This window comes from Nothobranchius furzeri, chromosome 8, assembly GCF_043380555.1.
Source record: "Nothobranchius furzeri strain GRZ-AD chromosome 8, NfurGRZ-RIMD1, whole genome shotgun sequence".
NCBI lineage: Eukaryota > Metazoa > Chordata > Actinopteri > Cyprinodontiformes > Nothobranchiidae > Nothobranchius > Nothobranchius furzeri.
In genome coordinates this window covers 58,824,225-58,851,617 of record NC_091748.1, presented here as the reverse complement: position 1 = coordinate 58,851,617, position 27,393 = coordinate 58,824,225, and the positions used below count along the sequence as shown (strand labels likewise).

Here is a 27,393-nt window from a genome sequence, read left to right as displayed (position 1 = left end):
CAGATTATTTAGCAAATTACATACCAGACAGCCACCTCCTGCTTTGTAATTTAGATATTTAGTTCTGGAAAGTTCCCCTAATTCTTTAATACTATGTTCTAGTTTTCTGAGACATTCATCCTGTTAAGTTTGCTCTTCTTCAGGCTTGAGTCATCAAGCTACTCAGATTTTCCACTGACGTGATGGAGAAGCATGTAAAGTTCAGCTTTTATGACCGATAGTTTCATTTTCTGCCTGATCTGTGCCATTTCTCTCACTATCAGAACCACGTGTAAAACGGATAGAGAAGCCTTAGAGTAAAAAAGCAGCCTTTGGTTTTTTTTTCTGTTGACAATGAAGGTAACTGGAACAGCAGCTGTAACAGGGGGCTGTAAAAGGATTAAGTGCCACCTCTATGTCCTGAGTGAACAGTGGCAGGAAGACGAGACGAGGAAGAGGAGGGAGTTGGTTTGAGTCAGCTGTGATCAGAGAGGAAATGAGGTCAGCCAGTACCTTTCCCTAAACGCACACATTTCCTATTTTATCTCTAATGACAATCATGTTTCTGAGATGAGCGAATCATTTTATTGTAAATGTTAACGATGGTGTTGGACAAGCTCTTCGTAAAGTTTTGTTCAGGCAGGTCCGGTGGTGGTTTCCCCTACAGATTGCCGGGGATTTCCTTTCCTCCCCCGAGGACATCCTGCTATCTGAGCTGTGACTCCATGAAAAATCTCCTTTCAGGGAGTGGAAAATTGTGTTTTTTCCTGATTTCTGCTGTTGATCGATATTCTCATTTAAAACTCCATATTCCTCACCTCAGATTTACCTGTTTGGAATAAATGTTTTTAATTACAATAAGCACATATGAAGGATTTTATTTCTTGTTTAAATTTGATTTAGCTTAACTAACAGGCTCATTGTTGCAGTGCATGCTAGAAAGTTAAATCTTGTGTTTGTTACAAACTGATCAAGCAATCGTTTTGTGTGTGTTCGCATGAGGTCCTCGCCCTCAATCTGACACAGTTAAAACCTTTTCATAAATGTTTTTCTGAGAAAAGATTAAATATTTTTTGCCCAAAGTCTGAAAGAAAAGCTCTGTTTTTAAATAAATGTAAGCATAACCACAAGAATTATTTACCTAAACCCAGTAATTACCACTTTAGGACTGGCACATTTGGTCAGTCGTTTTATCATCGTACTTTGGGTTTTTTAACATGTTTGTTCAGATCCAAAATAACTCTAAAATATGTCAGAAATTAGGTGCTTATAGCAACACTGCTGTTCTGCTAAGAAAAAGGACTATATTTATGAGGGGTGTAATGTTATAGTATTTGTATTCAGATTTTTCTGTATGGAATATTCAGCTCAGCAGAGATGCACATGGATCTGTAACCGCATTGCATAAATTATCCATTAGCCAGCAACACAGGTGGCTATGTCCAAATTCAGGGTCTATGTCCTTTAAAAATCTGTCCTATCCAGTTGATGTGTGCTGGTGTTGGTTCCAGACACTGGACCGTTTACTGGGAATACCGGACATGAACGGCTATGAAATTGGACAAACAGGTGTTATGTCAGTCTCTGCTTCCCCATCTGTTGTTGTGACTAAATCCTAACTTATACTATCAGCTCCGCGAGGGAGAGACGCACACACATTGACAGAGACGTTTTGCTCTTGAACTTCTCTGTCATCTGGGGATTGTTACAAAATAATTCCTCACCAGGAAAACAGAGGGCGCTGCGCTATTCAGAGGTATCCTGCCACCATTACGGTCAAGTATCCGGTCCACAATGGTGTATCTAGTATTGTTTTTACATTGTTTTAATGTATTTCAGAGACTTTTAACACAAACAAATTTGTCCCCTATCGACCCCTTCATGCATTCGGCATCTCTACACTTGCGTTACTCTTCTTTTCTATCCACAAATTAAACGCTTGCTGCATGTCTTTGCACTCCTTCAGTCATGGGTGAATAAACCTTCATATTTTCAGACTTTCTCCGTAAGGTATTTTTCAATCTGCTCCGTGTCTTCCGCTAAATATCTTTTTACTTTTTGGGCAAAGGTGGGGCTGTTGACAAATTTACAGGAAGCAGCGTCCTGACTAATCACAAGCTTGCGGTCTCCGTCGCAGAGTTAAAAATTAGGGCATGTCTCAGTCACCCTCTACGAGCCTGTAGAATAACTATAACTATATATATGAAGGACTTATTTATTTTTTAAATAAAGGACTTATTTATTTTTTAAATAAAGGACTAATTTATTTTTTAAATAAAGGACTTCAATCAATCAATCAAAGCTTTATTTATAAAGCGCCTTCCGCAACCCTGTCAGGAAGCCCAAAGCGCTGAAGCGCTCAAGCGCTGACTTGAGTACCTCTCTTGTCTCGAAGAAAAGCTCAAGTTGAAATCATCCAAAGCAGTCTCGGCTCTGGTGCCAAGCTCGCCCAGAGTCTCTACCAACATAGAGCGCTGTGAATGGCCAGTGGAAGACCTGCTGAGGCTATAATGAAGCGTGGCTAGACCAACCTGCAGGAAAAACTCTTTTTCTGGTTTTTGTTAATTGTGCAATAGAAAAATAATCATTAGATTAATTTTCTAAATAGTCATTAGAATAGTCGACTATTCGATAAAATAATCGTCAGAATAATCGTTTTAAAAATAATCGTTTACCCCCAGCCCTATCATTTAGTGATGAATCACTGCTGTAGACAATAATGAAGTCTGAGGAGACTTTTCAGATTAAAATCATAAAAAGACGAATACACCGTGAGGAGAGACATTTTGCTTTCAGTTATACTAAATGGACACTAGGGGGTGGTCAAAGCAAGCCAAAGCTGCCTAATCTTACTTTAAATATTTTGTTTATACAATAGAAAAATGTTTTTTCACTTTATTGCCTCACTGTACCAAAAATGATCAAAACCATGACATTAAAACCAAGGTACATACTGGACTGGGATTATAGGTGTACAATTACACCCCTAGTATTATAGGCATTTAGTGTGTAACTCATTATGATCTTTTGCTAAATAAAAGGGTTTGTACACTTCATAATTTTATGTGTTTAAATACAATCCAGCAGCTTTCGGGGTGATGCCCAGATAGTGCTGTCAGATTTTATTACTGACTCCTTTTTAAAGAACTGATCTCTGCTTTTCGTGTATAAATACACAAACTGTGGAGAAATGACTCACAGCTTCTCTTCAACGGCTAAATGGCCCTTTGCAACACGTTTCCAGAGGGAAGTCGTCTTGTTAAAAGCACATCCTCTGGGATGTTTTATGGTATTGCACCTTCAGGCAGCAGATGACTCTCCACTTGAAATAAGTCTGACCTTAGCTTAGAGTAAATCTCTTTTTGCCCTCGTCCTTGACCTTTTCCCTTCTAATGAAACACCTCGACAACAGATTGTTCATGTCTACACCGTGTCATATAAGGTCTCTCTGAAAAGTAATTAACATGAATGTGTTCTGGGAGAGATGGGCAAATAGAAATGTGGGTCAGATTAGCCCCAGGGCTCTGTTTAAAAAGGTGGGTGTGGTGACCTCTGACCTCTCCGGTTAACATGCCAGTTTGTTAATTACTTCTTCTCCCTAGAAAGGCTTGATCCTTCTGCAGTACAGGAATGTGATTACTGATAATCCTGGAAGATGGAAGGGAAAATATCTGGTTTAAAGAGCATCTAAATATCCCTAAAAAGTTTATTTTAGACAAATAAAAACAAAATATGACAAAAGTTTACCGTTGTTTTCAGCAAATGACAGTTTGACTTTCCCTTGTTTGGAGGGTATTTTAAAGGGATCGTATGCAACTTTTTCATGTTTTTAATCATTTTTCTTGAGCCAGTATGGGTTAAAACGACCCTTTACAGGGTTAATGAAATGTCACCAAGACCCCTACCGCCCCTTGTGGCCAGAATACCGCACTTGCAACTTAAGTGTGGCAGGCCGCCACCTGTTGGACTCAAAAGAATTGAGCTGACATACTTGGTGCTGCAGTCTGCTTCCAGCACGTTTCCTGTATGTTTTAGATCATGAACACAGCTGATTTGCTCTACAAGCCCCTCTCATATTGGAGCTTCTCAGCTTGAGTGGGGGATGGGTGGGCGTGGCCGGGTCCAGCTTTTTTTCTTAGCTCATTCAGGAAGGTACTGAAACTGTCAAGAATAAAACAGCTGAAATCATTTATTAAAAGAACTTTATAAACATGGATCACTGTTTTGAGACAGAAAATGTTACCAGAATTCAGTCAAACCTATTTTATCCAGGAGTTTATCCAGGGCCGGTATATACTTTACACTTTTGGTTCTTTTTTTTATGTGTCTTTGGACACAGAGTGAAATAATTTATTCTAGAGGAGAAAGGTATTCCTGTGGTGCTGCCACACACATCTTTCTCGTTTATTTAAATAATTTCTTTATTTATTTATTTTTACTATTTTAAAGATTTTTTGTAACAATGTCTGTAATTCACACGTTCCATTATAGAATAATCTAATACAAATCCTTAAAAGAGCTCTGAGCTCTACATTTACAATGTGATATAACTTCAAAAGCCAAACTTAAAAAGCTTAAAAAATCCAGTTTTGGCTCAGAGGACAGCTATACCACTGCTACTCCAACATGCAATAAACCAGCTTAATCACTCCATCTGTGCTCTCAGTGACTGTGCTCATTACTCTATAATTCTGCATAAAGACGGGAGGTTTTTGTGAATCTAAGTCAGATGTTGGTCTCCGTCTGTGTCAGCTTTGACCAAGACTTTACCAGAGAACAGAAACAAAACTTCTATAACAAGCAGATGTTTAATTTCAGTCCTTCTGTATGTCTTTTAGAGCCAAACCACTTCCTCACACTTTGAGTCGAAACCTGGATCCTAAGCATTTCAGCTTTCCAGTTCTGGAGTTGCTGGTCTCAGCTGTAATGAAAAAAGAATGCCCTCTTACGCTCACATGTCACTGAGACCCAAAGGGAACCTTGAACGGTTTTATGTGACAGATGGTATGGTTTTACGCCAAAGTCAAAGATCTGGAAATGTGTTTTTAAATAAAACAGTGTCGGAATGCCGAGAATCGAAATGTTCCAGCTTCATTTAAAAGCGTAGAATTTTAGTTTGTGTTTTTCTTTCCTGGTCTGATTTGGACACACACATGCAAGAACGTACATGCAGGATCTGGCTGGGATGCTGCTCCTATGTTTGTTACCTACAGCTCTTTGGAGGAGGAAGCTGTAGTTTTTGATCTGACAGTGGAAACTGTTAAGTCCCAACCCGACTGAGCGACTCCCCGGTGGGCTGAGGTACAGTCAGACTGTGGAGGGTTTCGGCACAAGCTGCAGGAAGGTATTCTTCCGCAGGCAACAGCCCATATAGACATTTACTCAACTCTTACAAATTATATTTAATCTGCAACTCCATGATTAAATTAGCTGTGTTAGTGTTTGAGGCTGTAATCTGATAAACAAGAACACCGTAGAGCCTGTAGTGAGCAGCTTTTGTTTCTACGGGAAATCAAATCTATCTACAGTGGCACCAGCAGACAAGCCAATGTTCTGCTTTTACCTCTGACTCGAGGGAGATTTCAGGCCTGGACTCGATTTCTGCAGTTTTCAAGACATCAGCTCCTTTAAATGTTTCAATTACAGGAACAAAAACTTTTAGTTTTTCTTTAATTTGGCATAAAAGAAATACTGAATGTGCTGGCTCAGAATAAAATGGTTCTTATTAGTGTGCACTCGCATTGCCAGTGGTTTTGTATGTGTGCTGAGATGTGGTGGGGGTAGGAGGGGTACTCTTTTAACAAAGAACAATGAAACACTGAAGAAAAGTGGAAGCAGCTTTTGATTTCAAGCAACGTAAATCCCAGTTAGAATCATGTTTTATGGCCGCCAGTGGGGATAGCACAGATCTGAATTTATCAGAGTGGATGTAGTAATCTGTTATCTGTACCATTCAATCAGTTGGTTTTCTATTAAACTAATGTGCTTGGCTCTGAACTGGGTGGCTGAACAGGCAGCAGATGTGGACCAACGCCTCACTGGGTTATTTACGATGTACAACACCACAAACCAGATTACACAGTACGGCTCAGGAGGCCTACTCTTACTGCTCACGAGTACGCTTCTCCCTGAAACCAAAAGGATGGTTAAAAAGGCAGCAGAGTCACGAATCCTGCCACTTTGTAGGAGTGTCGATAACATCTGTCTAACATCCAGATGGTGCCGTCAACATTTTATGATTATGTTTAACCTGAAAACAGAGTCAGATGTTCCAGATGTGTTCGATTTGTCTCTTAAATCAACTTTTCGTTTGTGAGATGATGAAGAGAGACGAACCATGTGATAACCAACTCAAAACTTAAACACTTTTAAAGTTATTGACCTATACAGCCTCCTGATTTTTATCTTGGGAGGTGCTGTATAAAAAATAATTTCTTCTTCTTTGTTTCTTCTTTTGTATTTGCATCTTGCTGTTTTTTGCGAGACTTAATTTTTTTTACATGATGCTCCAAAGGTCCGTCTTCATGGCACAGCTGGTCTTTCTCTGTAATTGTTGGGTCATTCGGCTACATCTCCACTAATGAGAGCAACGGGGAAACATATTTAATTGGATTTGTCAGTTTCTTGGTTTGTAGTTAAAGTGACAGTGTGTAGTTTCCCTGGCGATAGGGGGCAGTACATACTTAAATGATTGCAAGCAAGCATTACTTTTGTGTTCAAGTAAGACTTTACCAACGGATGGCCATTAGGGACAAAAATCCCTGGGAGAGCAACCTCCAGAAAAATAACAAGAACATCAGATTCACTTTCATCTCTGGCAATGAGTGAAGAGCTAACTGTGTAAAACAACAATGTGTATTATTGGTGAAAGTTACAAATCAGTAAATGCATTTTGTCCTCACGGGCTTCTGTAGAAGGAAATATGGCTTCCAATATGACGTCGCCCAGAGACTCAGAACCGCTTCCATGTATTTTAGAACAGATTTTTATGGATATATGTTATGAAACTGCCAATGTTTTTCATCAACTGGGCATCTTTTAATTCATTTACAACAACATTTTGATGGATATTTCCAGAGATTAATGGTAAAAAAAAAACTACACATTGTCACTTTAAGTTCTAATCTGTTTCTGTCTAATTTATGAAGTTCTGTAGTTTTTTTTTTTTTTTTTGGCTGTAGGCTTTCTGGTTTGATCACTAATCTGATGATGGGAGGAAGTAGCCACCTGCGTACCGGGTCTTGTCCGTATTCCTCCATTACCGCTTGAGAATGTGAGGCATGTTCATGTCAGCAACATCTGTCCACGAGGTCATCAGCCTGGCAACCATGTGACTTCTGACACAAGCTCGAGCTGACTTTAACCTCAGTTGTGCACAAACACAGTGATCCGAGATCTTAAAAATAGAAACTCACCATCATTAGATGAAAATGTCTCTCTGTCCTTTTGCCCATCTATCTCTCTGTCTGTCTCTCTGTCTGTCTCTCTCTCTCTCTCTCTCTCTCTCTCTCTCTCTCTCTCTCTCTCTCTCTCTCTCTCTCTCCCTCCCCCTCCCCCTTTGTGTGTGCATACATGAGTGTGTATTTTCGCTAATTTGGTCCGAGTTCCTGTCAGCATGCTGTGAGGGAAGAATGTTTGATTTCTGTTATTTGACAGCATCAACAGGCGATGTCATGTTGATGAAGGCAGCACGGATGACGTCAGAACCCCCCCCCCCCCCCCCCCCACACACACACACACACACACACAAACTCACACACTTCCCATTCCTCTGTTGGTGGTTTATAATTAGATCCGGTGTAGCTGAAAACAGGGTTATGTTATGTTTTAGTGTGGCACCTGAAAGTTAAAGGCTCATATTTGTTAATTAACTGGGTAACTGGGAAATGACATTATGGTTGAGATCTTATCTGATGTTCTCTTACAATTAGGTTTGGGAACATTTCCATAAGAAAGACTTGCTTCAGTAGCTATCTGGAGCCAAAGTACGAAGCGAATAAAAAAAAACGTTTAACACATTTTAAGGCATGTAATATTACCTTGGTTGAAGTGATCAAACAAGCATGGCAGCTTGTTGTCAGAAAGCGGAGGTAGAGAAGCAGAATTCAAACCATCAAAGGAGTGCAAACAGAAGAAACATAAACACTGACTATGGGAAGTGAAAAGGAAGTTTTGCTCTTATAACGTTAGTTATATGTGTAGTTATGTGTATTTTGTGTACCGTAATTTCCGGACTATAGAGCGCACCTCAATATAAGCCGCACCAACAAAAAAAAGGTTTTCTACACACACACCCCACACTCAAATACAAGCCGCGGTGCAGCAGCCACATGCAGGTCTCCAGCGCATGTATGGCCATAACATAAGATAATTAGTCAGAAAGACGCTACACGGAAGTTTTTCGTTGTTTTAATTCAACAAAACACATTTTAAACACGGGTGAACGTGCCTGCAAGTTTAGAAAAGAAAACAGCACTGATAGCATTCATATTTCTGGATGGTTATAAAATAAAAACAGAACTGACACGTTATTACCGGTAATTTGCATGTTTAGAAGAAAAGAACAGCGCTGACACAGCATTAATAAGCCCTGGATGATTAGAAAATAAAAACTGCACACAAAACATGCCTGGTTAGTAAATAAAACACACTTGCCTACCAGAAGAAGTCATTCGCTGTCATCTTCCTGTTGCGCACTAAAGCCATTAAAGTCCTCTTCTTCAGTGTCGGAGTTGAACAGCCTCAGAAGAGCTTCGTCACATACCTTTTCTGTGGCGATGTCAGTGTCGCTGTCCGTGTTGCTGTCATCATCCCCGGGTGAAGCTGGCTTGAATGAGTTCTTCCCGCTGCCGTCTCCAGCGCCGAACCATGGATTCATTCATGCCAAGCTTACGTGCGGCAGCACTGTTTCCTCCCTTTACTGCCAGATCGATGGCCTTCAACCTAAATGTGGCAACAAATGAACTCATACGTGTAGTTACCATGATGGGGGGGTATGGATTTGAAACAAATTTTTGTCGTGCCGGCTGCTTGCATGTGCTAAATTAAAATGAGCACTTTCTTCGATTTCCACTTTTGACTTCCACCTGTTTCACTTTCTGCTAGAGCGCCCCCTGGCAGGTGAAGGAAAATCTTCAGTAAAGCCGCACCTCATTATAAGCCGCATGGTTCAAAGCGTGGGAAAACCGTAGCGGCTTATAGTCCGGAAAATATGGTATTTAAGCCACTGTTCACACAAAAAATGTAGTATTATAACACAACATGTACTGATATTGTTGACTTTAGGTTATGTCAGATCTTAATTTTCTTCAAAACTAACCCAACTCCTTTAACTTTTTAACTGCCAGGTCAACTGGTTAGTTAAAGGCGTAGTTCACTAAAAGCCTCACAGATCTACATCACTTAACATTCATGGACTCCCCCACCTTGACTCACGATCGGGAAGGCTGCGGTTGTTTAGCGTTCAAGAATCAGAAGCGAACGTCCCAACAAAGTTAAGCTAACCATTAGCATTAGCAACTTCACCACACGGCAGAAGCTCCTCCAGCCTTGTGTTATTTGTGGAGAAAAAACATCCACGTTGCAAGTCAGCGACAGTCACATTGCTGTTATCCAACCCGAGGCGAGATGACCAAATATCAGGAAATAAAACTCCGAAACCTATCGTCTGAAGCTCAGCTGTGATATGGGCAGTGCTAGTTACAGGAAATGGTGCACCGGTATACTCCCACTCCCACGCACACGCACGCATGCACGCACACACACACACACACACACACACACACACACACACACACACACACCAGCACATTTTGGTCTGTCATTGAAGAATTAAGCATTATTACTTTACAATATTATCTAATTATTATAATTGTTAACTTTATAACATAGTTATTATTTTTATATAAACCTTATTGACCCAAACATTGAAAAATAAAATGCAAATGATTTAATTAATCTCTATGTACTGGAGAAAACCTAGGTTAGCTATTTCATCTAAAACCAAAGTCCTCATCTTCTTTTCTTTCACTCACATGTGTTTTTAATAATAAAGAGGCAAATAGCCCCTGTATAACCCCCACATGTACATTTGAATGATCAGAGAGGGAGGTTTCTGCTGAAGAGAAATGTATTAAAGGCAATTTCTGCTTATGCTTGTGTAATCTTTGTTATCTCATCTTATACAGTAGGTACAGAAAGTATTCAGACCCCCATCAATGTTTCACTCTTTGTCATATTGCAGCCATTTACTAAAATAAATTAAACAGTTTTTTTTCCTCATTAATGTACACACAGCACCCCATATTGACAAAAAACACATAAATTTGGAAATTAGTGCAGATTTTTTTAAAAATAAAAGAAAAACTGAAACATCACATGGGCCAAAGTATTCAGAGCCTTCGCTCAGTATTTAGTAGAACACCCTTCTGAGCTAATACAGCCACAAGTCTTCTTGGTAAAGATTCAGCAAGTTTCTTACACCTGGGTTTGGGGATCCTCTGCTATTCCTCCTTGCAGATCCTCTCCAGTTCGGTCAGGTTGGTGAACGTTGGTGGACAGCCATTTTTAGGTCTCTCCAGAGATGTTCAATTGGGTTAAGCCAGGGCTCTGACTGGGCCGTTCAAGAACTTTCACAGAGTTGCTGTGAAGCCACTTCTTTGTTATTTTAGCTGTGTGCTAAGGGTCAATGTCATGCTGGAAGGTAAACCTTCAGCCCAGTCTGAGGTCCTGAGCACTCTGGAGAAGATTCTTATCCAGGACTTCTCTGTACTTAGCTGTATTCATCATTCCCTTGATTGCAACCAGTCGTCCTGTCCCTGCAGCTAAAAAAATACCCCCACAGCATGACTCTGCCACTACCATGCTTCACTGTGGGGACTGTATCGGACAACTGATGAGCAGTGCCTGGTTTTCTACACACATTTAGAATTAAGGCCAAAAAATTCTATCGTGGTCTCATCAGATTTTTATTCTTCACCATCTCTGGGTACTTCAGGTGTCTTTTAGCAAACTCCATACAGGCTTTCATGTGTCTTGCACTGAGGAGAGGCTTCCGACGGGCCACTCTGCCATGAAGCCCCGACTGGTAGAGGGCTGCAGTGATGGTTGACTTTCTACAACTTTCTCCATTGCCTAACTGCATCTCTTGAGCTCAGCCACAGTGATCTTTGGGTTCTGCTTCATCTCTCTCACCAAGGTTCTTCTCTCCCGGTAGCTCAGTTTGACCATACTGCCTGCTCAAGGAAGGGTTCTGGTCATCCCAAATGTCTTCCATTTAAGGATTATGGAGGCCACTGTGCTCTTAGAAACCTGAAGTGCAGCAAATAATTGTGTGACCTTGGTCGGATCTTTGCCTTTCCACAGTTCTGTCTCTGAGCACTTCAGCCAGTTCCTTGACCTCATGATTCTCATTTGCTCTGATATGCAAATCAAACACATCTGGACTCCAATGAAGGTGTAGGGCAATCTCATCAACATTAAGGATGATCAGAAGAAATGAAAAGCACCTGAGTGACCATGTGATGTTTCAGTTTCTTTTTTAATAAATCTGCCTACATTTCAAAAATGCTGTTTTTCTGTCAATATGAGGTGCTGTGTGTACATTAATGAGAAAAAAATTAATGTAATTGATTTTAGCAGGTGGCTGCAATATAACTAAAAGTGAAAAATTCACAGGGGTCTGAATACTTTACGTACCCACTGTATAATGCTCAGCCACTTCATTTTTTGCTGTATTGACCAAGTGTGCAACCGTTTTAGGTGGTAAAAGCAGCCTGCAGGTAAAGTTTCTAAAGGTTAAGAAAATATTAAACATATGGATTCTTTAGGGACTCTAAAATTGTAAGAATATTATTTTTTCCCAGAAAAGAGTTTCCTGTGATAAATCTGATCCTCTGGGCCTTTTCAAGTTGTGCTTTAGAACACATACATGTGTTAGAAGTTACCAACCTCCTGATTCAGAAAACCCTCCAGCTGCATTTTTTTCTAAATGCAATCCCCTTCAACACCAGTCTTCTCACACTTCCACTCACATCTGAGCAGGGTCACCTTCTAGCCATTCTGCAGGAAAGGAGAAAAGAAAACTTGTTTCGGTGTGCATTTATGACCTCACCAGGAGAGTTATGGCCTCTCTTTAACACACCAGCTGACTTATTCAGCTTCTCCCATGTGCAAATACATTCACATGCATACATTTTGTGTCCACACACTCCGATCCGAGAACATGTGTAAGGAGTCAGGAGTGTGGACCCCCTGGAGAGACTGCCGGGCCAGGTTTTTTCTTCATGCACTTTAAGCAGCAAGAGGTGGCACGTTCAGAACAAAAAAGGCTTTTCTCGTAACCGTTCTTTGGAGGATTTATTTTCCTTTTGTGTCTCTCCATTATGTGCAGAATACATTTGGGCTTTTTGAATGAGCATGCCAGTAAGCGTGAAATATTGCTGCTGTCACAAAGTATTTGTTGCCAAAATCTTCCTGTGTGTGTGTGTGTGTGTGTGTGTGTGTGTGTGTGTGTGTGTGTGTGTGTGTGTGTGTGTGTGTGTGTGTGTGTGTGTGTGTGTGTGTGTGTGTGTGTGTGTGTGTGTGTGTGTGTGTGTGTGTGCACTAATGTGTATCCATGTACTGTTAAAGCATCTTTGAGTTGTTTGGTTTCCAGCTATGTCTGGAATTTTTCCACTACAACTCATAGCAGCAATTTGCAGCAAGTACTTTTTAACAAGATCCATCTTTAATAACTTCACCTAATTATTTTAAGGTCATAAATTATTTTTAATCTGTTCTGTTGTTTTTTTAAAGGCAGCTGAATAACTTTTGTTGGTAGTTCATGTCAACCCCTTTTATTAACTAAAAGATCATGATTTTGGCTAAACCAGAACAACAAAGAGCAACATGTGTCCTTTGTGCGATGTAGGGATGGGATTAGGAAGATTAGACGGCACATCAGATGAAGTTTGAGGGTTTTTGTCTGTGGTGTGAATGAAAATTTCACCTCCTCATTTAGGATTGTCAACCTTTGAGGCCAACCCTCTCTGGGCTGCAATAGTTTGAGACACAGAAAGTGAGAAAAATATGCAAAAAGTCACCTGAAATCACAGATATGGTCTTGTGAGATTTTTGCAAATGTGCAAATTTTCTCTTGCAATTTATTCACAAAATGTCTTTGTCCCAAAAATTGTGAAACTGCAAACAGATTAAGACTGTCGAGAACTCCATTGTTTGAGACATCTCTATTTTTTAAAGAGGACACATTATGTAAAACTCATCTTTTGCATCCTTTTGTCCTGCCATATGACTCTACTCCCTCCATCTGTTAGCAGATAACGTGCGCAGTAGCACTGACTTTCTCACAAACACCGAGATGAGCTGTCGTTTTGAGCTTGGCGTCTAAAGCAGCTGCAGCATATCACCAATGTTCTGCTTTTATTGGTGGATGGGAGAGTTCAAAGTTCATTATTAACAACTCTTATTGGCACATAACATATCACATGACAGCACACGTCATTTCCTCTAACCGTGTTTTCCGAAATAAGAGTCTCATGTAATACATTAACACATCAGAATACATATCTCAACACCATCAACACTCAAAAAGTGAAAGGATCCTGGCTGTCCCTGTTGTCAGTGTTTGGTTTTAGAAATTACGTGCCCCAACCAACCCAATTCAAAAAGTCCCTCTTTGTGATGTCACAAACTGGACAATTAGCATTAAACCACCTATCCAGGCTGGAGGAGCAGTGGCTCTACTCTGAGCCCCTTTCCGTTAAATCAGAGCTTCTCAGCTTATGGCAGCTTGAGTGGGGGAGGGGTGGGCGTGGCCAGCTCTAGCTTGTTTTCTTAAAGCGACAGGACCCTGAAATTACTCATTTTGGAAGGTACTGAAAAAGTCAAGAATCAAACTGCTGAAATGTGAGAGGGATTTGGTGCAAAGAACTTCATAAACATGTTTTGCATTGATCATAGAACTGTCGTGTCTCATTTAAAACTGGTGGCAATTGGGAGGAATTGGAGATATTTCGAGACGTTTTGGAAGCTTTGCAAAGACTGTTTAAAATTTGCCACAAACACTCAGCCCAATTAGATTGTGCTGGTTTGATGCAAACATTGCCTATATCCAGTTGACTTTAACTCCTTTGGAGCCTCCTGCAGGGAAAATAAAGTGTGTAGGGGAAGGTGCGGTGGGTGGTGTAAGCTCTGTGTAAGTGGGCATATTACGAGGGGTAATAGTGTCTTAGAAATGCATCATTTGGAATGCTTTCTGCTCAATTTCTTACTGAGAAGCTTAACTTCAACATGTGTAATGCCAACAGTTTTAGAAAGAGTTTAAAGGTTGCGCAATTGGATAGCTCCCCTACTCAATTTCCTTAGTCTTACCCTTTTCCTCTGTCCGTTCCAATTGTCATTTTAAGTACATGGTTGATTAATGAGTACATTTTTCTAGTTTTTAATTATAGAAAAATGCTGTTCTGTTGTGAAAAACATAATCCATTACCTCATGAGATAGGTAGACTGAATCTGATGTTTTCGATGGTAAACTCCTTCAAGGGTTTCAACTTTCTCATTTCTGTCATGACTGCAGACATACTCGTCTTTATGTGGATCACACGCATTTGTGAGTGACATGGAAAGTTCAGAGTAAGTGGAAAGAGTTCTTTATTAATTAATTTCAGATTTTTCCCACCATCGCACCTGTAGCTGATTCTCTGATGCTTCTGCTTCTCATTTATCTTCCTCCATTGTTCCAGAACAAAACCAAACAAATGATATTCTTACTTCTTTTCAGACACAGGTGGACACAGATCAGTTGGATTGTCTCACTGACTCAAATCCACACTTTCTCTAGCAGATAAATATAACTCCTGGATGGATAGACATTTGTGAAAGGAAGGTTTAACACTGAAACTACACTTCAGACTCAATGTGCCTCTTATTTAAAGACCTGTGGCTTTAGAGTTGGAGTGGAAGGGCTGAGTTTGTCCACAGTCTTGTGAGAAGCTGACCTTTGACCCTTCTGTCTGAGTACCAAGAATGGAAATGTTACCTCCTTGTAATCTTCCCCTCAGACGGGAAGTCCCCTCATTTTTAAAAATCTTTATTGTGAGAAAAGTGAAAGGTCTGTGATATTTCTGTTTTGTTTCGTGTTGTTTCTTCTGAGGAGATTCAGCTCAAGCTAAAAACACAAATTCAGTTTGGTAGGTTTGATGTTCAGGTTTGGGCAGGCTTAAATGGAACTACTACATTCAAATATACAAATCCCACCAAGAGTCGTGTTTCCCCTCTAGGAGTTCAAAAATACGAGGGTCCTCTTCAGCTTTTGCGTCTTCATACAAAATTATCCCTTTCAGGACATCAACATATCACCACCATTTTGGCAGTGAGTTATGTCACTGATAAGTGCCACAAGTAATCCACAAACATTAATAAAATTAAAATTTGTATTATGTCAAATTGCGCCGTGATTTAATCCATTCAGGGGAGCAGAAGCAGAAAAAGCGGCATTCAGCGACCAGAAGAAGTGAAACGCTTGATAGGTTTCCTGCTTCTCCCTCTAACTGGTTTAAAAGCAGAATAGGAGGTCATAAACAATCGGGCCACCGCCTTCTGTGGCTAGCACTATGCTAATGAGCCAACTGATAATAAATAAGCCACAAAGTAAAAATGTTCTGCCTTAGTTATCTATAGTGGGGTTGTAAGTTGGCCTACAGCTCCTTGTAGTGACTGTCTTTAGTAATGTTTGGTTGCTCTAAATAGCAGAAAAATCCAAGATGGCTGAACGTAATGCTGAAACACGTCGTATTGAGGAGTAATTGATCTCCGATTGTTGTTGCTTTAGACGAGATTTGTCTGTAAATATTAATTATAACAAGAAAATTATTATCTTTTCATTTTATGTGTAAACAGTTTCATAATTTGTACTTTTGTGGTGTTATGAACTTGTTATATGTGTTAGCTTGATGTTAGCATGTAAAAAAAACTAGTTTTCTATGCCAGGTAGCTGATCTTCTAATTTGTATGTTTTCAGTTTAATGATGGTCAAAGAGAGGCAATGGTTAGAGGCCATTCTTCAATAAATTAGCATAAAAAGCAATTCAAGTCTGTTTATTGAAGCATCGTTATCTCACTGTCTAGCTCAGAGCAAGTGGCTGCAATATAACAAGAGTGAGGCTAAATTCTTCTTCTTGCACCATTTATTGACATTGTCATTGAAATGAAAAAGTTTACTGTGCCGGTAGCTCAAATAAAAACAGTAAACAGCTGATGCCGTAAAGAAGGACTAGATCTCCCATAGTGTTCCTACCTGAACCACAAAACCTTTAAGTGTAGTTTCTGGTCAGTAGGGGGCGACAGAGAGCTGTCCAATGTGAAGTGGTTCAAGAACCACTGAAACCAGTTTGAAATCATTAGCGTAAAATGTTAAAAACTCATGAGTGTTGCTTAAAGCAGCATTAGCTCAGCTTCTTTTCTTTTCTTTCCATTCTGTTTCACCAGCAACTCTCCCAATTTTACAAATGCTGGTTTGTTCGCTTGGCTATTTTTGCCAATAAAGTTTCCTTTTGTGTTACAACCAGTCAGCACGAGTTAACAACAAGTCCCACCCAGCGACTCTACCAGGCAATGTCGGACAACATGTCCAAGTTCAGGTACTCTCTTGGTCCCTGAAATGCCTTGAAAAAAGGTCTTTGCCGGTTTGCCCAGTGGAATGGAGACGTACTGTACCTTGAAGGTCCGGTAAATGTACCCAGAAGTTCCAATCATGGAAACCGGCCTAATGACGCAAAAATAGTTTTTGCCAGTGTGTTTCCATTTTTGCAATAAGTCCTAAACATTTTAATATATGCATACTCACTCTGCATGAGTATTCAATTTGTTGAGGAAAAGAATAATTCTAACACAAAATTTAGTCAAGCTGTCAGATGTTATGTTAATCAGGACTTAGTATTTAACCAACAAAATGTTGCCTTATTCTGTCACAAAATGGACCTGAAAACTCCAAAACAAGAAGTTTGATTTATTGAAAGGACTGAAGAAGAAAACAAAATGTTCCAGCAATAATTTAAGACAAAATTTACTTTGCTGAATTTTATGTTCACTTGACTGCCATTAAATTTAAAATGTTGTGCTAACATGAATGAGATAATGAAGTTGTGCTAATATTCCCATTAATAAAATAAAAATGTAGGCTTCAGTTTGTGATTTAGAACATAAAAGTCAAAATCATTTAGTATATTTTCTTTAAGCTACCAAGTTTAGCTTCTTACAATAAATAAACCCTCTCTTAGTTTCAGAACATGTAATGCCTTCACTTGTCCTGATGTGTTTTTATTGGTACACATGAGTATTGCGCCACATGAAAATGGGAAATTTTTCATTCCTGTCTCGGCAGGCGAACGGCATTCCCATATGTTCCCGTTTAATCCAGTAATTCGCGGCCCAGAGAAACCTGGCTGGACGTATTCGTGCTCTCCCCTGCATGGGCTCCAGTTCCACTCTGTGTACACCTCTAACACACACACTCCCCAACCGCAATCAAAGGCAAAGTGACAGACAAAACACTACTGATTTCAAATTTCTGGGCGAAAGTTTTTCCAGCCTGGCTAAGGGAACCATTATGTGAACGGAAAACCAATGGAGTGTGAGATCAGATGATTGTGGTATTTTTTTAAAAGAGCAGGTTGGTTAAGCAGGGCTGTTTTTAGAAGTTTCAGAGAAAGGAGAGTGTGTGTGTTTCTGTATTTCAGTTTGGAGGGAATGTGAGAAGTGTGTTTGAAGAGGGAAAGAAGGTAAAATGCAAGGAGGAAGACATTATGGGTGATTTTCCACCCTGTCGGCAGCGCTTAAATTAGACACACCTTGTGTTTTAATGTTAGGTTTTTCTAACAAAGCTGGCTCTGTGTGTCCTGAAACTGGTCAGCTGGGATGAACATGGAAAGTTTGACTACAGTAGCTGATCTGTTGAGGTCTCGATGGAAGTCTCTCATCAAGCCCAACCAGGAAGTTGGCGAAAATGATGAGGATAATGAGCCTAGTCTGCAGCCAGATGATGTCACCGACTGGGCAGACGACTGTACAAACAGGCAGCCACTGCACTTCAACCATCCTGATCCACATTTGCTCATAATAGAGACAAACTGTGTTTAGTTAGCTAACAGATTCTGGTTCTGAGTGCCTGGTTCACATTCTGGCCTCTCAGCCTTTTGTGGTCAAATGTGTTCTCTCTTTATTTTTTCATCTTAATCACAGCCAGCAGTTTCCAAACAGTGTGTGGATATAAAGAAGCATGGCAGAGCGAACAGTGGCTTTATTATTCTACTACTGTTTCCTTTAAGTGGGTCATCATTGGGACATTTAGAGAAGATGACAACGGGTGAGTGTGCAAAGGAAGAAGTTGTCTTCTCTCTTGTCTTCATGTGTAGTGAAGAGGCCTTTTGGCAGCGGCTGAGGTGAGGGTTTTTCCATGAATTCCTCTGATAGGACCTTACAGGAGCAACACGCTCTGGCCTAAGAGAAAGAGGTCACTGTGTGAAGCTTTCAACAAGGAGGGAAGTGATGGACAGAACAGAGTGCAGGGTGGCATCAAAGTAGACAGCTTTAACCAGTGACATCATTATTTTTCCATATGTGTTTAATGGATTCGCCACATTGCATGTAATGCACACCTCGCCTGGTTTCCTGACTAATATAGAAGAAATTAAGAGTGACATGTGAGATCAGTCGGTAGAGCGGGTTGCCTCATGATCGGAGGGTCATGGGTTCGATTCCAGCTCCCGCCAGGGGTATCCTGCTGTTGTGTCCTTGGGCAAGACACTTCACCCAACTTGCCTGTGTTAGTGGTGGTCAGAGGGGCCGACAGCGCCAAATGGCAGCCTCGCCTCTGTCAGACCTCCCCAGGGCGGCTGTAGCTACAAGTAGCTTACCATCACTAGCAGTGTGTGAATGTGAGAGTGTGTGAAAGCGTCTTTGGGGGTCTTGAAAAGCGCTATATAAGTTCAATGCATTATTATTATTATTAATAAATTTAAATCTGTAGTGGTGCAAAACTAAATTGTCAATCTGGTTTATTTACTTCAGAATAATTAAAAGTTAAGTTAAAGTTTAAGTCCCACTAGTTGTAACACACACGTGTGAAATTTTTTCTTTGCATTTGGCCCATCCCCTGTGGGAGCAGTGAGCTGCAGACACAGCTGCGGGATTTGGTGGTTTCACATTAGCTCATGTGAAACGGTAATGACATCATTTGACCAGATTTATTTAAAAGGGACATGAAAGCTCCCTTTTGTGCTGCAGTGTGCGTCTCTGCCTCCAAACGTGGAAAAACATCTTCATCCCTTTTCTGTCAGTATTTGGTTTTAGCAATTATGTGCCTGAAGCAAGCCATTTTAAAAAATCCTCAATTGTGACATCACAATCTGGAAATTAGCATAGAGCCACTTCTCATGCAAGAGATCTGCTGCTGGAGGAGCAGTGGCTTTACTCAGAGCACCTTCCGAAAATCAGAGCATGTCAGCTAATAACACCCTGAGCAGGTAAGGGGTCAGCATGGCTAGCACCAGCTTGTTTTCTTAAAAGTAAGTTGAGTATGAATTTTACAGCGAAACAATCACAAAACGGCCTAATGTCTCAATCATGTTGTTAGGAAAGTTACATTAAAACAGATTTCCTTCTCAGCTGGCTGGGTGGCGGCCAGTTTTTCTCCTTCTAAAAAGGCCAAAGAGGGACGTAGTAGGGCTGGGTGATATGACGATTTTAGACCGTTTTACGATCTACACATTTGACGGTCTGTCATTTTTGAGAGACCTTTTTATCACGATTCACAGCTCTGCTGTTGAAATTCTGCCTCTGAATGAAAAGGGAACTTACCCCAGGCGAATGACACGCCTTTGTTTGACCCTTAACCAATCAGAGTGAGTCATAGTAATATATTAGTGCCCTGCTTGTTTTCACCTGTGTGTGAACAAATAGGGCTTCGGCCGCGGCTGAGAGGACAACGAGGTTTTCGTTCCGAAGAGGAACGCCTCCTCCATTATACAGGTGCTGGCCAGTAAATTAGAATATCATCAAAAGGTTGAAAATATTTCAGTAATTCCATTCAAAACGTGAAACTTGTACATTATATTCATGCAATGCACACAGACCAATGTATTTCCAATGTTCATTACATTTAAATTTGATATTCATAAGTGTTTCTACTCGGGTCGAAAGAATCCACGCTTCGTACTGATGTCCACAATTATTTTATTTCTCTCTGACAATCATGGAGCACCGTGAAAACTAGAAACAAGTAAAATAATATCAATAGCACATATGATATTCATCTCAGCCACTTATTTCCTTTCGCAAGTGCACAAGTGTTAAACGAAGAACAGTATAACGTTTTTTACCGTGTACGCCTTGTAAACCCAGCAGTAGAAAAGATGTATGTTCCAAAAGTCCGCCGTGTTACCGCTCCGTGTCGTCTCTCCCGCGACTCACAGGAAGCGACTACCTCACAACAATCTCAACAGAAACATTTCTTATAAGAAAGACGTATAACTCCACTGCACAGGTCCACAATATGAGTACCAAATAAAGAAAACAAAACAGAGACAACGTACCGATCTCCGATGCGCTGCTGGTGTTGTCATGGCAACCAACACAAACATTTCAACGTCAGTTACACTCCCACCAATTACCTTTGATTATTACAATTGCGAATGTAAATACACTTGTATTGTTCATTAAATCAATGGTAATTCCCAAGCACCATGTTGTTATGTTAAAACACTCTTGCATTGACATAAACAATATACTTTTCTCAAACAATGAATTCAACAATATGAACAGAATTTACATCTCCACAACATGTGCATGAAGTACAGCATAATGACAACTTGTATTTTAGAAGGGAAATCTAATCAATGAATGACATATTTTTCTCATTTTTTACCAGGACCACTAATTTCTGAATGGGTCTTTGAATGATGGATGGTTGGACGAGGCGTTCGCCTCTCTTTCCTAATTTCCTATCACCAGTCTGGATTGTCACCTTCCGTACAAGTCCATCATCATCCTCATGTGCTTCCACAACCCTAGCGAGTTTCCATTCATTGCGAGGAACATCTTCTTCTTTGAGAATCACAATGTCACCCACCTCCACATTACGTCTTGGTGTATGCCATCGCTGTCTCAGAGCAATATTGGCCAGGTATTCCTTTCTCCATCTGTGCCAAAATTGCTCAGTCAGATATTGGACCCTTCTCCACCGTTTCTTAGCATACAGGTCCTCCTTGACAAATTTACCTGGAGGTGGAAGTGGGATTGAGGATTTCATGGTGATCAAGTGGTTCGGTGTGAGTGGCTCCAAGCTTTTGGGGTCGTTGATGTTATCAACAGTGAGTGGGCGGTTATTCACGATGCACATAGCTTCATAAAGGAATGTCCTTAATGAGGCATCATCCAGCCTTCCCACACTGCAGGCAAGGACCGTGCTCAGTACGCTTCTCACTGTCCGGATTTGGCGCTCCCATGCGCCTCCAGCATCTCTATATGCACTGCCCTTGAGCAAAAACATGTGAAGAGGAGGCCGTACCGTTTTTGATCTTTGCGACCCTGTTTGGTGTGAAAAGGACCAAAGCAGTCCATACCACAATAAGTGAATGGTGGTGTGGGATCAACACGGTCACTAGGTAGATCTGCCATTCGTTGCTCCTCTGGTGGCGCGCGGGCTTTCCTACACTGTACGCACTGCCTGATGTATTGGGCCACAGCCTTACTTCCACCAGCGATCCAGTAACCATTGACTCTGAGTGCATTGAGGGTTTGTCCTCTGCCTTGGTGTTGTATCTTGGTATGATGGTGTGCGATGATGAGGTTTGTAACAGCACCATCTTTAGGAAGGATCACAGGGTGTCTTAACTCGAGAGGCACAGATGCCTTCCTTAATCTTCCTCCTACTCTCATTATGCCATCTTGGAGGAATGGGTCAAGCTGAAAGAGTGGGTGGTTGCAAGGCAGCCTTCCTAGTTTCTGGCTGAGTGTGTTTAACTCCTCTTGAAAGGCATCTTGTTGTGCAAGCTTGACAAGAGTCTGTGCAGCTTGTTTTCTCTCTTCCACGTTTAAAGGTTCAGCGGTCCTGATCCTCTTTGCCAGCCGCTGGATACGAGCAATGACGTTGACAGCTGTAGCCCATCTTGAGAACCGCAGCAGATGCTTCTGGATGTCAAACTGTCTTGCTGCCTCAACCTTCAACACCTGAGTAGTCCTCACCTCTGGGTCTCCCACCAGCAAATCTGAAGTAGCCTGTTTGGTGGCTATCTCTCTTTCCCATAGAAAGCCTGGGCCAGAGAACCAATTTGACTTGATGAGGTCAGCTACTTTGAGGCCTCTCGATGCATGATCAGCAGGGTTTTCTCCTGTGTCCACATAATACCATTTCCGTGCATCTGTGTTTTCTCGAATTTTCTGAACACGATTTGCCACGAACACATGGAACCTTCTTGCTTCATTATTGATGTAACCAAGCACGACCTTTGAGTCTGTCCAAAAATATTCGTCATCAATCTTGAGCTCTAGCTCCTCCCTTAATATGCTGCTCACAGATGCCGAGGTTACTGCTGCAGTTAATTCTAGCCTCGGTATGGTGACTATTTTGGTTGGTGCAACCCTCGCCTTGCCCATGACCAAGGAGCAGCATACCCTTTCTCTGCTTACTACTCTGATGTAAGAGCACTGGCCATACCCTTGACTGCTTGCATCAGAGAAATGGTGAAGCTCGGCTCTCTGAATCTCACCAAGGCTGTCAGGTATGAAGCATCTTTGAATTTCAATTCTTTCCAGGTTCTCCAAATCCTTCATCCAAGTCTCCCACCTTAACTTCAAGTCTTTGGGTAGTGGCTCATCCCACCCTGTGCCTCTCTGACACATCTCTTGCAGCACTCTTTTCCCTTCAAGAATGACTGGGGCTAGAAACCCCAAAGGGTCATACAAGGAGGCCACAATTGAGAGGATCCCTCGGCGCGTTGCCAGTTTCTCCTCAAGTGACACCTTGAAGGAGAAGCTATCATTTTCAATGTTCCACCTTATACCTAGTACTCTTTGAACTGGCAAATCATTGTGATTAAGATCAACATTCTTCACCTCCGTAGCACGCGCTGCAACCTCCACTGAGTCAAGGACCTCTCGACTGTTGGAGAGAAATTTGTGAAGGTGCAGCTTTCCTTTGGCACACACAGCTTGGGCATCTTTGACCAGTTCAATTGCCTCACCCACCGACTTTACACTTATGAGACCATCGTCGACATAGAAATGTTTCTGGATGAAGCTAGCTGCGGAGGGGTACTCTTTCTCACATTGGCTGGCAAGGTGTTTCATGCCATAATTGGCACAGCCAGGGGAGGATGATGCTCCAAACAGGTGAACCTTCATGCGGTACTCTCTGGGTTCTGAGTTTGTGTCTCCATTTTCCCACCAGAGAAATCGCAGGTAGTCTCTATCATCCTCGCTCACATGAAACCTGTGGAACATTTTCTCCACATCACACATGACTGCGATGGGATATTTACGGAAGCGGCACAGCACAGCTGTTAGGCTATTTGTGAGGTCAGGTCCTGTTAGCAGATGGTCGTTTAAGGAGGTGCCTTCATACCTTGCAGAGCAGTCGAAAACCACTCTGATTTTGCCTGGTTTTCTGGGGTGGTAAACTCCTTGATGTGGGATATACCACACTTTCCCCAGCTCTGCTTGGTTTTCCACTTTCTCTGCATCTCCATCCTTGAAGACACCTTCCATAAATCTCACGTAGTCTATTTTGAATTTGGGATCTCTGTCCAGCTTCCTCTTTAGATGCTTCAACCGTACTAATGCCAGCCTTTTGTTGTCTGGGAGATGTGGACGTGCTTTGAAAGGGAGAGGCATCTCCAGGTGACCCTCCTTATTTTGTTGGATCCTCTCTTTCAAGATCTGCAGGAAGCATATATCTTCTTGAGATATGCTTCTGTCACCAGATTTTGTGTCTGCAAAATCGGACTCTAGGGCCTTGATGACAGCAAATGGCGTTATGGGTGGCATCTCTCTGACAGACACTCGATGGCAAAAACCAGTCACATCTTTAGCTTGCACACGCTGTGGTGCGCTTCCCACAATGCTCCAACCAAGATCCGTCTCAATAGCATAAGGCTCATAGTCGCCCCCAGTGATGACCCTTCTTGGAATTAACGCTCTGGAGCAGTCATATCCAATCAACAATCCAACACCACAGTCCATCAACGGGGGTATCTCTTGGGCCATGCTTACAAGGTGTTTCCATTTGTTGGCTGTCTGACAATTGGGAATATGTGCACGGTCAAGAGGAATGAAGTCCCTTGTGTAGGCTGGAGGCAAATTGATTGAAACGTTTGAGGAAAATCCTCTAACTTTGAGCTTGCATACTCTTTGACTCTTCACGACTGAGTCTCTCCCCATCATGGTGGAAAGTTTAAGTTTCACTGGTTCCATTGCTGCTTTTAGCTTTTCGCACACCTCCTGATCAACAAATGTGTGACTACTTTGAGTGTCCAATAGTGCATACACTAGGGTTTCAGTGTCCGGAGCACTAAGTGTTGAGATCCACACTGGGACTATCATCGACGTACTCCCACCTTCACCTCCACTCACACAACATGATAAAGATGACGTGCTTTCTTCCACTGCACCCTGAATTGATGATTCTCCTGCTGTAGAACGATCTTCATGCAATGGCGTTGGGTGACTCTTTTTGCATATGCTACATGTGGACCTGTTTCTACAGTCTTTAGAATTGTGACCCTTTCTTAGACATGCAAAACACAACTTATTTTCAAGTATGCATTTTTTCTTATCCTCTACAGGCATGTCCATAAGCCTCTTGCATTTATGTATGGAATGGTTCTCACTACAGCAGATACACTGGTCACTATTGTAATTTTGTGTTGGTGTGTTCCATTTCTTTGGTTTCTCTGCATCTCCCAACTTGATTTGACCAGGGTCAGATTTGGTGGTGGAGCTTGATGGAATTGAAGGTTTCACATTTGTGGCAAACGTGTTTGCTTTTGAACGCTTCATTTCTCTTGGTGGTGCCTCTGCAGAGTGCCTTAAGGCATGTAAGGATGACACTGGATTGCATGCTATGCGTGACTCCTTAGAGACAAAGGAAGCAAACTCATGAAAGCTTGGATAGTCGTTGCCCCGATCTAGCTGCTCTGTAACGTAACGGTTCCATCTACATGTCACCCAATCAGGAAGCTTGACTAATATTTTCTGATTCTCCTCGCAGTCGTTAAGAGCCTGTAAGCCCTTTATGTGGGGCATTGCATTACTACATGTTTGGAGGAAATCACTGAACTCTCTTAGCTTGAGATATTCCTTTCCTCCAATCTTCGGCCACCCATTTAACTTCTCTCTGAAAGCCCGCTGTACTACAAAGGAATGGCCATATCTAGCATTTAACCTATCCCATGCCTGTTGATAGGCTTCTTTATCTTTTCTGTAGAAGCTGCCTTCAAGAGAAGATTTTGCCTCGCCTGCTATGTACTTTTGCAGGTAGAATAGCCTGTCTGCAGGGTCAGAGCATCGTCTCTCTATGAGGGCTTTGAAGCTCATGCTCCATTCTGTAAACTTCAGAGGATCACCCGAGAATACAGAAGGTTCTGGAGTTGGCAAGCGGGTGAGAGCTAATGACTCTTGTAGCGATTTGACCAATGATGTCTCGTTTTGCACAACCTGCCGTTCTTGATCTGGGATGTGGTGAGCGAAGGGGTGTGCATCACTCACTTTGCTGAATGGAGGACTGCGTGTCCCATCCCTTTCCTCTTCTTCAGTGTAGACATTTAGCCTTGCCTGAATTACATCAATGTCCCTCTGGTTTTCCAGTTTTCTCAACTGCTGACGTTGAGCTTCGATGGCAGCTTCCATATCAACTTCAGCTCTCTTTGCAGCCAGCTGAGCAGCCGCTTCCGCCCTCATAGCCGAAATGCTAGGTGACTCTGAGAGATGTTTAGAATTGTGACAGCTGGGTGCAGTAACTCTGGAAGCTGTGGATCCATATATGGACCTAGCATATTCATTATCAAGTAGCATGCGTAACCTTGATCTTTCTGCCACTGTGTCAAACTCATCTTCATCTTCAGTGAGACGTACTCTCATCAGCTGCAGCAAGTCGGCTGTCACAGCTGAGCATGCATCAATCTTTCTTCGAATTTCTTGACTTGGTGAGGTTTGGAGTCGAATTCTGTCATACTGTTCCTTTAATTCAGACTCTTGCTTCTCAGCCTCATCCATCATATTATACATGTCACTCTCAGAGCATGCTTGCTTTAACCTTGTGCGAATGTCTCTTACGTTGCTTCTCCACTTCTCATATGTTGCTTTGAACCTCTTCTCCTTTTGAGTTAACTCTTGATCTTTCAGTTCCTGCATTTTTGGTGTTAATCGCCTTTCACGAGAGGATTTTCTTGTTTTTGTCTCAGATTTCTCAGACACTACACTTCTTTCCTCTTTCATATCCCCTGCATCTTGGACTTTTGACATAACATTAGGATGACTATGGTCATCTTTAGACATTTTCAGACTTTAAAAGGGGTATCTTATGAAGGGACAAGATATCTAAGGTAATTACAAGAATGGAATGGATGCAATAGGTGGAGAATTATTAAAATTAACACAAGGCACATTAGCTTAGTTTCTTACATATGACAGTAAATAAACTTCAGTTTCAGCCTTCTTAAAGCTTGCAAACAATAAGTAAGAAAACAACAATAAGTTCCAGGACTTGAACAGATTGTCCTTTTTTTTTTTCTTTTTCTTTTTTTTGTTACACAGTCTGAAGTTTGAACACAATTAATTTCTTGTCCATTATAGCAAATTTGTAGCTCATGTTCTATCCATCAACACAGGAGGCATAACAGCTGCGTAATATAGCCTGATGACTCACGCTTCTTGAAACCGCTTCTTGAAGTGTCCACTGAATATGCAGCTCCTGATTGGTTGCTCCAAAATGCAAAGCAACGTGTCCACTGAAGCCTGTAGCTCACTGTAGCTTGCTGCAGGATGACGAGAGCTCTGCGCACCGAAGCCTCCAGATGGATTGGGCCAACGTTTTCACTGTTTCTACTCGGGTCGAAAGAATCCACGCTTCGTACTGATGTCCACAATTATTTTATTTCTCTCTGACAATCATGGAGCACCGTGAAAACTAGAAACAAGTAAAATAATATCAATAGCACATATGATATTCATCTCAGCCACTTATTTCCTTTCGCAAGTGCACAAGTGTTAAACGAAGAACAGTATAACGTTTTTTACCGTGTACGCCTTGTAAACCCAGCAGTAGAAAAGATGTATGTTCCAAAAGTCCGCCGTGTTACCGCTCCGTGTCGTCTCTCCCGCGACTCACAGGAAGCGACTACCTCACAACAATCTCAACAGAAA

General features: G+C 41.5%; 2 protein-coding genes across 3 annotated transcripts in view; one reads left to right on the top strand and one right to left on the bottom strand.

Annotated features, from left to right (window-relative positions):
• Positions 1-27,393, top strand: part of p3h2 (prolyl 3-hydroxylase 2) — an 83,450-nt gene that overhangs the window by 26,367 nt on the left and 29,690 nt on the right. The window lies entirely within an intron of this gene.
• LOC139071556 (uncharacterized) lies at positions 20,192-26,729 on the bottom strand. Its single transcript, XM_070554170.1, has 2 exons — positions 20,355-26,729; positions 20,192-20,244 (listed from the first exon to the last, which is right to left on the bottom strand). The coding sequence occupies exon 1, from the start codon at positions 26,524-26,526 to the stop codon at positions 21,454-21,456; it is 5,073 nt and encodes a 1,690-aa protein (XP_070410271.1). The 5' UTR covers positions 26,527-26,729; the 3' UTR covers positions 20,192-20,244; positions 20,355-21,453.

Excerpts from the sequence above, each read along its gene's own strand:
- LOC139071556 (XM_070554170.1), bottom strand. The coding sequence starts at position 26,526 with ATGTCTAAAGATGACCATAGTCATCCTAATGTTATGTCAAAAGTCCAA.